The sequence below is a fragment of the Euprymna scolopes genome, chromosome 18 (genome assembly GCF_053919585.1).
Source record: "Euprymna scolopes isolate OS-2025 chromosome 18, ASM5391958v1, whole genome shotgun sequence".
Taxonomy (NCBI): Eukaryota; Metazoa; Mollusca; class Cephalopoda; order Sepiida; family Sepiolidae; genus Euprymna; species Euprymna scolopes.
In genome coordinates, this window is record NC_136499.1 from 116,562,657 (window position 1) to 116,574,625 (window position 11,969).

An 11,969-nucleotide genomic window follows, 5' to 3' on the forward strand; every position below is an offset into this window, starting at 1 on the left:
AACACCCTTAATTTATCCTTGAGTGGCTCTTTGTCCTTGAGTGACTCTTGAATCTACAGGAAAAAAAAATTCAGAAAAAAAACTCTTTTTGTACATTTCCTTATTTTCAATAAATACTTTTCATGCTATCAGAAGATTGTTTCGAATCGTTAAAGTATTTTTCACTAAGGCTTCTTCAGAGAATGAATATATATGTTTTTAAATTTTAGATATCATTCATCCGGGAAAACGCTGATATAAAATATACCAACTTTGTGGGTGCTTCTCTAGTAATTTACTGTTAACTGAATATACAAACGTACAAGCAAACAGGCGTTTGCCCTATGTAATAAACTAGAAGATTACACCGCGTTGCCCGGTATTAAACTTAACATTAAATTCCTTTTAAAAATGAAGTAAAAAAAAAAAAACGGAAAGAAACGAGACATGTGCATGCGAGTATTATGGGGTTTTTTTTTCTAAACAGTTCATTTCTTGTATTTAGAAAAAAAAATCAGAGCTGAGATCGAAACCAAAACGATTCACGCATGCGCATTCATGAAACAGTTTACAAACAGATAAAAACAAAAATCTGATCATCCCCACGTACCATTTTTCTTTTTAAATTTTGACGCCATTAGTAGCCTTTTTTCCGAATGAAAACGGGTTGAAAAGTTCTCCATATGTCTGAATACCCTATATACTAAATTTCAAGTGTGTAGATCAAAAATTCGTTGAGTATATAGGTTGAGAAGTGTCCTTACACACGCGCGCGCACACACACATACACATACACACACATACACATACACACACACATACACACACACATACACACACACATACACACACATACACACACATACACACATACACACACACATACACACACATATACACACACACATACACACACATATACACACACATACACACACACATACACACATATACACACACACACACATACACACACACATACACACATACACACATGCACACACATACACACACACACATGCACACACATACACACACACACATACACACACACATACACATTTTCACTGTAATTGATATAGTAGTAAATGTACTCGGCGTTTTCCCGGCATTAAACGTAACGTTAAATTCCTATAAAAAAATTAAGTAGCAAAAATAGAAAGAAACTGGAACATGTGCATGCGAGTATATTGTTTGTTTTTTTTTTCTGAACAGTTTACTTCTTGTAAATAAAAAAAAATTTACTCGAGCTGAGATCGAAACTAAAACCTTAAGAGAGTTGTTCACACACAAACACACACACATTCTCACTTTTATGGATATATAGATGAATTATACATGTAAAGATAATATTTAGATCCAGATTAATAGTCACCAGATAGTGGGTGGGTCTTTTTTTTTTCTTTTTTTTTTTTTTTCTTATGAATAGACGAGTATTTTTTTATAGAGATCGTGATGCATGATGACACGAACCCAAATCCTAAATCTTACTTGTTTTTCTTCATAGATTTCCCAAGACAAAGTTGAGAAACGTTCTGCCGCAAACACGTCCTCGACCCCACCGTCAGCACCTGCAACAAACACTTCAGCCAAAACAGCCAACGACACATCGCCAACGCCGCAACAAGTCAAATCGAAGCCACGAGCCTTCGACATCTTCAACAAGCGCGTTGCTGATGACGCCATCCAACAACAAGAGACGGTTAAAAAAGAAGCAGTTAAAAAAGAACGGAAGATCGTTGTGCCAAAGGAGTCGGTGGCCAGTCCGGACGTTGCAGTGGGCAAGATGAAGTATGTCCCGCCTAAGGCCGAGATCACGCACACCTCAGAGATGATGTGGTCTAAATTGCAGCGACGCAAAGGAGACGTCACAGTGCGGGATATTCTAGATCTATGCGAGAAAGCTCGCAAACCAAAGATTATCCGTGTTCCTGGTTGGGACGGAGACGACACTAAATTCCAAGGTTACCAAAATATTGACGAGATGCTTGATGCTTTTGGTGTCGAAACAGCAAAGGTATGTCAAGTTTGTTTTTATCGTTTTATTGCAGGTAACCCAAGAAATCCTATTAACGAAGGAACAGTCCAATTCTGACAAAAGTTAACACTTTTATTCAGTCTTACATCACAAATATTAGGTCATCCCATAAGTTCTGTTTGAATATATGATTTGAGATTGTTTTCAGAAAATTTATGAGGCAGCCATTTTTCAAATTTAGTAACTTTTCCAAGTTGTTGGAGATGACGATGAACAGTTGTATGGTTCGAACTCAGTTTTATTGCCAATTTCTCAACTGATAAAGCAGGGTTTTCTTCAAGAGTTGCTTCAAGAAACTTATCATCAAACGCAACTGGACTTCCGGTTCGATCTTCATCTTCAAATGTGAAATTTCCAATTCTGAATTTTACAAACGATCTTCTGCATGTTCTTTCATTCACGCATTCATTTCCAAAAACTGAGTGAATATTTCTAGCTGCTTCGGCTTCTGAGTTTATATTAGAATAGGGTTCTAATCAAGCAAATTTAAATTTTCTCGTTCTATAAAAGAAAAAATGTAATCAGTTAAAATGCATGTAAACATAAAAATGTAAAAAATTACAAAATATTTTTTAAGCTTTATTCAATTTAAAAACAAACGTAAAAATTCGGACAGAACTTATGCGATGATCTGATACATTGAGGTTTTAATACGGCACAAGCAGAAGGGTACAGCGCATAAAATCAACAGTATGTCCTTTGAAAAGAAAAAGGCGCGCGCAAAAGGAACGCTTCTGTTTGGGACACAATTTAATCATTTCACTTGACGTTTGCATTCTGTCTTACAAATGAAACAGAACAAGAAAACAAGTAGAGATGCCCTTTTCTCTTCCCTTCAACCTCTTTCTCACAGAAGAGACGTTGCGAGCCTGCCTCTGCTTTATCGTTATTTTTATGGCAAGTGCTCGTCTGAGATCCAATCTATGGTTCCCCCTTGCCAAACTTTTACGAGATATACACGTCTAGCTGAAACCACTAACAATAATTTTTCCCACTCTTTATCTGTGCTCAAACCTAAACGTAAATACCATGAACAAAGCTTCTTTCTTGGAATTGCACGCCTGTGGAACTCTGTTCCGTTTCCCTGCTTTCAAACTGACTACAATATGGTCGTCTTCAAGTCAAACGTAAACAAATTCTTGATGAGCCGTTCCCCTTAAGTAATCCAATTTATCAAATTTACGCTAACGCTTACTACGATGTTATCCCCATTGCTGTACACTCATTAATTCTTATTCTCGAGTGGCTTCCGGGTCTTGATGTAATGACTTCTATGTAAAAAAAAAAGTCTGCTAAAGAAATAATCTAAAAATATCGGCAAAAATACACCAAGAAAAAGAAACTGGTATTATAACCCGATCGTTTGCCGATGGGTTGTTTCTTGATTGTCATGGAGACATTTCTAGCTCCACCGGTGTGAACAAACAATATGCAAAAACAATAGAACATACTTCAATAGTGTGGACCTCTTATGCTTGATTGATGTCCAGTTCAGTTTATCCTTTTTTCTATTGTTCTGGCTGTGATGACTGCTTGGTGTCGATTTCTGGCTGTGATGTCTGCTTTGATGGCGACAAATGATACGCAACAAATTTGTATTAAAAAAAAGCACTTAACTACTTTATTTGACAATATTATACATAATTACAAAAAAAAAAGGGATTAAATTAAAAATGATTTCTTTTATTCTAACCTAGGCTAATTTAGCTAATTCTTTGCGCGGGAGGACACCCGCTTCCTCTCCCAACGGAGAAACCGAAATATGTGTGTTTACTGCATGCTAGTCAGACGAAAACATGTGAATTCCACAACAAACCTCCTTCTTTCCTAAAAAGAGTTCTCTAAAATACTGAATTACTTTCCTTTAATTAGACAGATTTTCAACTGAGAGGGTACGGATTTGCCACAGATATGGAATTTCCCCAGGTTACCCTAATAATAATTAAATACACTTATAACCCGATCGTTAGCCAGGGAGGGGTTACTTGATTGTCGTGGGGATGTTTCTAGCTCCACTTTTTGCCTTTTTAATGATTTGACAAAAACAGAGACGGCGATTGGGAGGAAATTCTTTCTACGTTCATCAATAAGTTTCGTTTCAATGATTTCAAGTGGAGAATAAAAATTAAATTGTAGAGCGAAAGAGAGCGAGAATAGCATGGTAGTTTTAAATGTCACGAGTCAAAACAATAATAAAAAAAAGAGAGAGCATCTTATAAACAGAGCCTTAATAAAAAAAAAATGCTCTTTCTTTAGAAATTTGAAATAGTCGAAATCGGAATCGGTAATTGTATTGGAATCGGGAATTTAAGACAGAATCGGTACGTGTATCGGAATCGGGAATTTAGAACAGAATCGTTAATAGAATACCAAATGGCATTGAAAGGTACTTAAAACTATTAGTATACGCACGATACTCAAATTTTCAGGGTAACTGACATTTCCAGTTATGGTGATCGCCGGCTTATTCCGTAGTCAAAATGTACTATCATAAAAGTCGTTGGTAATTCAGTCTAATCAAAACAACAGACGCACCCACGATTTCCGAAAATAAAATGTAAAACTGATATCTCTTTTGTGGTCTCCACCCTGTTTGAAGAATGAGTAACTATAACATTGCGCTCTAAAAAAAAAAATATATATATATATATATATATATTGTATTTTGTGTACAGAAAGCTGTTAGATGAGACAAGTCATTGGTACTGTCGGTTTCAAGCTCGATAATTAAGACCATTTTAGATATCCATATCAAGCTGTCTTCACCCAATATTCATCTCATGAGTATTGGCTGAAGAGAGCTTGATAAGGATACCTTAAACGATCCCTATTATCGGGCTTGAAACCGACGGTACCAATGATTTGTCTCATCTAACAACTTTCTGTACACAAAATACAAAATATAAATACGATCTTATTTTTTCGGATTTTCCTTTTAATTGAGCACTCTGCTGGATTTCTTTTTTCAAAAAAAACAAACTAATCATATATATATATATATATATATATATATATATATATATACTAGCAAAAGTACCCGTCGTTGACTAGGTTCAAAAACAGCCTACAGAAAATGGACTCTCATTTATGAAAGTATGATAGGTTATGAAAACGAAGGGTTGTAAAGAGATAGCTTCGAATTTGGGGGTATCAAAACCAAAGCAAAATATGATGAAAGTAAAAATAAAATAGATAACCCCCATAATTTATTATACCATACCTGTTCACACTGAAACACTTATCACAATATTCTGTGGATCTATATTAAAAAACCTTGTTAAACTTTGTGACATATTTCCATTCTATGGAGGTCAGGCGCGAACGAACACCCTATAATTTTATTATACCATATACCAAACTGAAACATAATTATCAAAGCATACTTACGCAGATAGATATGAAAAGTATACTTACGCAGATAGATATGAAAAGTCTTTATTAAAGTTTGTGCCTATTTCCATTCTATGGAGGCCAGGCGCGAACGCAGACCCCACAATTTTATTATACCATCCCTATTTAAGTTAAAACATACTTATCAAAGTATTATTATGTACATCTATATCAAAAACACTTGTAAACGTTTTTTTTTTTTTAATTTTTAAATTTTTTATTTCCGTACTTTGTTGACCAGGCGCGTACGCAGACACCACAATTTTAATGAATCATCATTATGCCAGGTCAAACATACCCATTCCTGTATCTCGATTCATCTTCTGTCATTATATGTGATCAGTTTTCTATAATAGTCAACGATATATAAAGAGAAAGAAAATTAAAACTGTAAGTTGAACTTTACAATCAAAATTTATTGTTCGACTGAATACTCCAAAAAACAATTTACAAAGTCCTTATTCCGCAGAGTTTCAAAGAGTGCTATTCTTGTTATTCTTCTCATCAGAGGACATAACGAAATCAGCAAATTATATTTATAGCAATGCTAGAATTTGCTAGTTTAGGTATTAAGTGAAACCGTGTGTGTGTGAGAGAGAGAGACAGAGAGAGAGAGAGAGAGAGGGCTGGGAGAGATATTGCCTTGGTTATCCACTTAAATAGAAATAGTTATACGATCGTATTTATAAAGATTAAAAAAAAGAATCATAGAGGTTAAACCTTTTATGCATGCCCACACGCAAAGGAAAAACGATCGCAAATCCGTGACTCCAACCCCGCATCGTCATGTCATCTTGACACAGATAAATCGTAATTCGAGACGGGATTGACGTCCAAACCAGTAAAAATAAAACTGGCGCAATTCTCTTAAAATGGAGTTCTCTGTTACAATCGTTTCCTGCCAAGTTCCTCTCGCATCGTAACATTTCTTTGAACGCCGTTCAACGAAGGTCTCCAACCCCGCAAACGGCCAATCGGAAGCTTGCAGGATGCTGGAGCGGTTTCAAGTACCATTTCGTAGCCATTTGCCAAATGCAGTTTCAAAATGGCCGGCGGAGCCGGATTCGTGCTAACAAAATCATGAGAGCTGATTCATATCAGCTCACAAACTCTGTATGTAAATGGTTCTATTCGCCTTAGAGCTCGTCAAAACTTGTTAAAAGTAATAGCCTGTTGACTGAGACTGTGTGCTTGATGCCAAACCGATGGTTAAATATGTTGAGAATTGTGTTTATTTTTGTATTAAATACTAATCTTTATTAATCTATATTAATCCTCAACTGTATATCGAACGGATGCCATAATACTTTGTTTGCTGCACTTTATTATAGCAAATGTCAACACAATGTTTCAGTCAGATCGACCTATCAATTTCTGAGAAAACTTCTAGAGTAAATGTGGTATTATGGTGAATAAACCCTATTGATCCCAAACTATGCATCGAACAGATACCATAATACTTACTGCGTTGCACCTTATCATAAAAAGCTAAAAAAATAAAAAAAAACATTGAACGGATACCAACTGTCAACAACTTTCCTAACATCCTTTCTCTGCCCAAAACTAAGTCATAAATTTGTCTGCTTTCTGGCTGTCTATAACATGGTCGTCTTCAGCTTTAATATGAATAAATTCCTATTAGAGTTGTTCATTTAAATAATCTAGCCATACTCAAGTTTCCGCCTGTGACTGATATTGCCTCATCACCTATCTAGCACTTAACCCTTATCCTTGAGTTGACTCTGTGTCTTGATAAGTGGTGACCTGCTAAGTAAAAAAGATACTCAGTTCTCTACACCATATAATAAAGGTTTGTTAGGAATTAATCAGTATTAGTATTTAATGCAAAAATTAGTCAAAATTTAAACATATTCAAGCATCATTATAAAGGAGATCGTTTGTGTGTTTGTTTGTATGTTCGTTAAAAACGTTGTCATTCGCATCGAAGCAGCACGAATGTGGTTAGCGTTAGAAAGAGCGATATCGACATATGACTGTCGTTTCGTTTGAAGCGGGGTCGGATAAAACTTCGGTTTCGACGCTACTTGTCAATCTCACATGCGCGAACGGTCGATTCGTTGTTTCATTTAAAAAAAAAAAAAGCTAAATTTTGAACATCATAACATCAGTGTCGTTGTAGTCCGATCGATAACGTGTTCGCTTATGAACTTAACTTTTGCAAGTTCGCGTCCACCGCGCGACATTTTATTTTATTTTTTCTCTCTCTTATCTTTAAAAATTCTCAACTTTCTTACGCGCGTCCACAACGCGGCATTTTTTTTTTTTTAATTATTATTATAACACGTTCCGTTGTTTTTATTACGTAACTGTATTTTATGATCTGGCAACACCAGACGCCCCCCCCCCCCGCTAGATTAACATAAGGCATTCATTTTAAGTCAAGGTTTAAAAAGCCTAGTATATGTACATATGTGTGTAAGAGAGAGGGAAAGAGATAGATAGAGAGAGAGTGATAGAAAGAGAGAGGGAAAGAGATAGATAGAGAGAGAGTGATAGAAAGAGAGAGGGAAAGAGATAGATAGAGAGAGAGTGATAGTAAGAGAGAGGGAAAGAGATAGAGAGAGTGATAGTAAGAGAGAGGGAAAGAGATAGAGAGAGTGATAGAAAGAGAGAGGGAAAGAGATAAATAGAGACAGAGTGATAGAAAGAGAGAGGGAAAGAGATAGATAGAGAGAGAGTGATAGAAAGAGAGAGGGAAAGAGATAGAGAGAGAGAGAGTGATAGAAAGAGAGAGGGAAAGAGATAGAGAGAGTGATAGAAAGAGAAAGGGAAAGAGATAGAGACAGAGTGATAGAAAGAGAGAGGGAAAGAGATAGATAAAGAGAGAGAGTGATAGAAAGAGAGAGGGAAAGGGATAGAGAGAGAGTAAGAGTGAGAGAAAGGGAGATATAGAAAAAGAAAGAGAGAGAGAGTTAGAGAGAGGGGGGTCGGAGTTGTCACACCATCATCTGAAAAAAAAATGTCGCTTTTTTCTCTTAAGTAATGAAAGAAGAAAAATACCATTTTATAAGTTCAGGTCGAGTCAAAACTTTTAACCGAACAGACACGAGACCTTTGCCATTGTGATGACGTCATCAATTAAGATAAAACTAGTCGATGTGAGAACGGTCGAAATACAATTTCTATTTTTGTGTGTGTGGGGGGGGAGGGGTGTTAAATTATAGACTCCATGTGGGGGTCAGATCGTGAATGACGTGTTAGAAAGTACGCCCTCCCCCACGATTTCTGGGTGGTAAACGCAGAATATAAACGAACATTTTAGGGAAGGAAACACATGACTTTACATAACTCTCTCTCTCTCTCTCTCTCTCTCTCTCTCTCTCTCTCTCTCTCTCTCTCTCTCTCTCTGATTCAATGATTTAAAGCAAAAAAATTAAGTTCTCTCCCACTGCAAGAACTTAAGACGCCAGGGTCGGAAAGTGGAATTGAGAAGTCAGCACCCCAAAGAGGAGCACTCTCACCTAATAAAAGTGCCTGAGCAGCCCCGTCGGCATTCCTCTGTGATTAGCAATGAACTAACCCTTTCTCAAAGAAACAAGGCAAAACCTGAGAGGGTGGACCTCCTAGAACTGCACAGAACTAAACTCCCACCGCAAAATAAACAGGGGTCAGGTGGTCTAATCTTTGTTGTCTTTATGGGCCGATGATAAAAATTTCATTCAATTATTTTAGTCGGCCATAAAAGGAATAAAAAAAAGAAGTTGCTTGTACAGCATTCCGGGTTTTCAAACAAACTCATTTCAGGTGAAAACATTATTAAGTTCTAACGTGGCATGTCGAAATCAGTATGAATTTTTTTCTCTACAGACTTTTAACTTAATATATAGGGGATTCAGATATGTGGAACAAATTCGATTGGGGTTTTAGCCGGAAAAAAAATTTGGTAATGGATTAAAATTGAATAATTAAAACTTGATATAGGTAAGTGAGATAAATATGTAATCTTTACGCATGCGCAAATATATATTTATACGTTAAACCGGTTAATTTGGAAAGTTTTGACATGCCTGTGAACTTAGCTTAGATGGTAGCGAATAATGCTGGAGAGTAAAACGTTTTGATTTCGATTCTAGCTGATGGCACCCAAATCATATGTAACATATTGTTTTTAACTTTTGACATTTTTTACTATATATATTTGATACTGTGAGAAAATCCTTACATATGTGTTTGACCTTGGCAGAATGGAAGAAAATCAAACAGAATCACGTTTTAAACTTCAACACAAATTTTATTAAAGTAAAAAAGGTCCATATTGCAAAAGATGCGTCATCTTCAGCTATTTGCCACTATAGGCTGGTAACGTCCCCAAAGGTGCAATAGTTTGGCTTCGATAAAAGCTGGGTAGAAAACTTCCGTTGATGAAGAACTGCGCAGGTCGAAGAGTTGAGATATCTTCCAAGATGGATACTGCAAGTCTGGTAGCCCCGTGGAGTCCTTGTTGATTCAGTCCAATGGCGGACAAATGACAGGTCAAACAGTAGACCTTAATTCCGTCCTTGACAGACATTAATTTGTAATGAAGAAAGCCAATTAATTCACAGAGCACAACATCGTGCAAAAATATAGAAATTCGCTCGACATAAGGGCATTGGTGTTTGCAAATGATATTTCGCTCCACATTTGGGCATTAAAACGTCTCGAAATGACAAGGTAATTTCGAGGCTTCGAGCCGTGAGTGAGAATTCGATGTCCATTTCAGCCTGCGTCTTTTTGAATTCTGTTGATCTTAAAAGATAATTTTGGCGCCAAGAACATCCTTGTTTCTATCTTCTAAACATTGAATCAGTTCTGCAAAAACAGTCGCGTTTTTTTATTATTTTTTTTTTTTTCGAGAAATTCGGGGTCGTTTGGATTCTCTGTTGTAGATTGTATGACTTTGTGTAGTTTTCAAATCCTTAGATATCCCAGAAATTTTACCTGCCACAATTCGAATTTAGATTCCGATCCGTCAAAGAAAAGACGGTGGCTGGGCCCATAACCTGTTAAGTTTTGAGACATTGTGTTGAACAAAGATGGTGGCGTAGTTCAGATCAGTAACCAATATGGCGACCAAGAATCAAATGCGATCCGTCGCGTAGTTAACCTCCTAAGTTCTAAGATATTATGTTGAACAAAGATCGCGACGTAGTTCAGATCAGTAACCAAGATGGCGGCGTAGTTCAGATCAGTAACCAAGATGGCGGCGAAGAATTAAATGCGGTCCGTGACGTAGCAAATGGCGAACTGATTGAATCCAAAATTCGACAATTTTTATAATAATTTTGCGACGTTTTCATTGGTTGTTTAGCACATACCCCCCCCCCATCACAAGTCAAAAACATTTTACAAGTAATAACACGCAATCTGATTGGTTCAAACAAATCCGTGGGCGGACAAACCGTCCAATAAAGAGCCTGCTTATTTCTGCAGACTTCCTTACAGTACAATATAATAATTAATAAAGAACTTGCTCTATAATAATAATATGAAATCTGCATTAATTAAAATATCATATTTAAGCGTATTTTACGTAATAAAAAAAGGGGGGATTTTAAAAATATGTTAGTTTTTCTCGTCCATTGAAAAATCAGTTGAAGTTTTCATATCCGATTAGAGAACGCCGGAGAGGAGCCGTTTCCGGACGAACACTGGAACTGTTTGTATAGCTTAGTATTTCCGCGACAATTTTTTCATGGCGCCAGACTGTCGGAGGCGGAAGACATTGAAAAGGACGTAAAATTATACTAGACTTCTTCTTCTTCTTTTTCTTTTTCTTCTTCTTCGTCTTCTTCTTGTTCTTCTTGTTCGTCTTCTTCGTCTTCTTTTTGTTCTTCTTCTTCGTCTTCTTCTTGTTAACAACAATAACACTAATAATAATAATAATAATAATAAGAAGAAGAAGAATTATGACTAACGAGACCTATGGAAATTCCACAACAGCATCTTTCATATGTAATATATTGCTGCTGGACATTCTGCGGATGTTCAGCGTGAATGGAGACCCCACGATATTATTTTAGCCCTTTTGTTAAAACTGTAAGAATATTTATCTAAGTAAACTGGTTAATGTTATGTCAGAATATATTTGGTTACTACGGTTCATCCCAAATATCCTTATAGGAGTCTGTGATATATTTCCATTGTATGGACGCCCGACGCGAACGGAAACCCCACAATATCATTATACCATCTTCAGGCAGAACAGACACTACCTTTGTATTCAAGTCAGAAGACCAAGAAGGTATATTTTAGTTTCACGTATGGCCCAAAAGCGACATCATTTTTACGCTACTAGTTAGCATAGTCAGGGGAGCAGGAAACAGAGAGGGAATTTCAAAATCCACCATTGCGAAGGAAGAAAAGGAGTAGAAGACTGTCTGGCAGTAAAGGACTTCAACGGTGAAAGTTTGGAATCTTGCTGCTTGTCGGGTTAGTCGTGAAAATGTACCTCAAAGGGGCACAAGTTCTTCAGAGCATGTTCCATTAAAATACTTGTAAAACAGACACAGGAATACAACATTTCTGCAATGGGACAGAGGTTGGAACTTGGGTGAGACAT

The 11,969-nt window shown here is 36.6% G+C and overlaps 1 protein-coding gene across 26 annotated transcripts in view; it reads left to right on the top strand.

The window, feature by feature from the left end:
- LOC145297783 (FH1/FH2 domain-containing protein 3-like) overlaps positions 1 to 11,969 on the top strand; it is a 760,653-nt gene that overhangs the window by 464,367 nt on the left and 284,317 nt on the right. For all 26 annotated transcript variants that reach the window (XM_080144059.1, XM_080144067.1, XM_080144064.1 and 23 more), the window contains one exon: positions 1,487 to 1,996. In XM_080144059.1, coding sequence (XP_080000185.1) covers positions 1,487 to 1,996 — 510 coding nt within the window. The remainder of the gene's footprint in view (positions 1 to 1,486; positions 1,997 to 11,969) is intronic.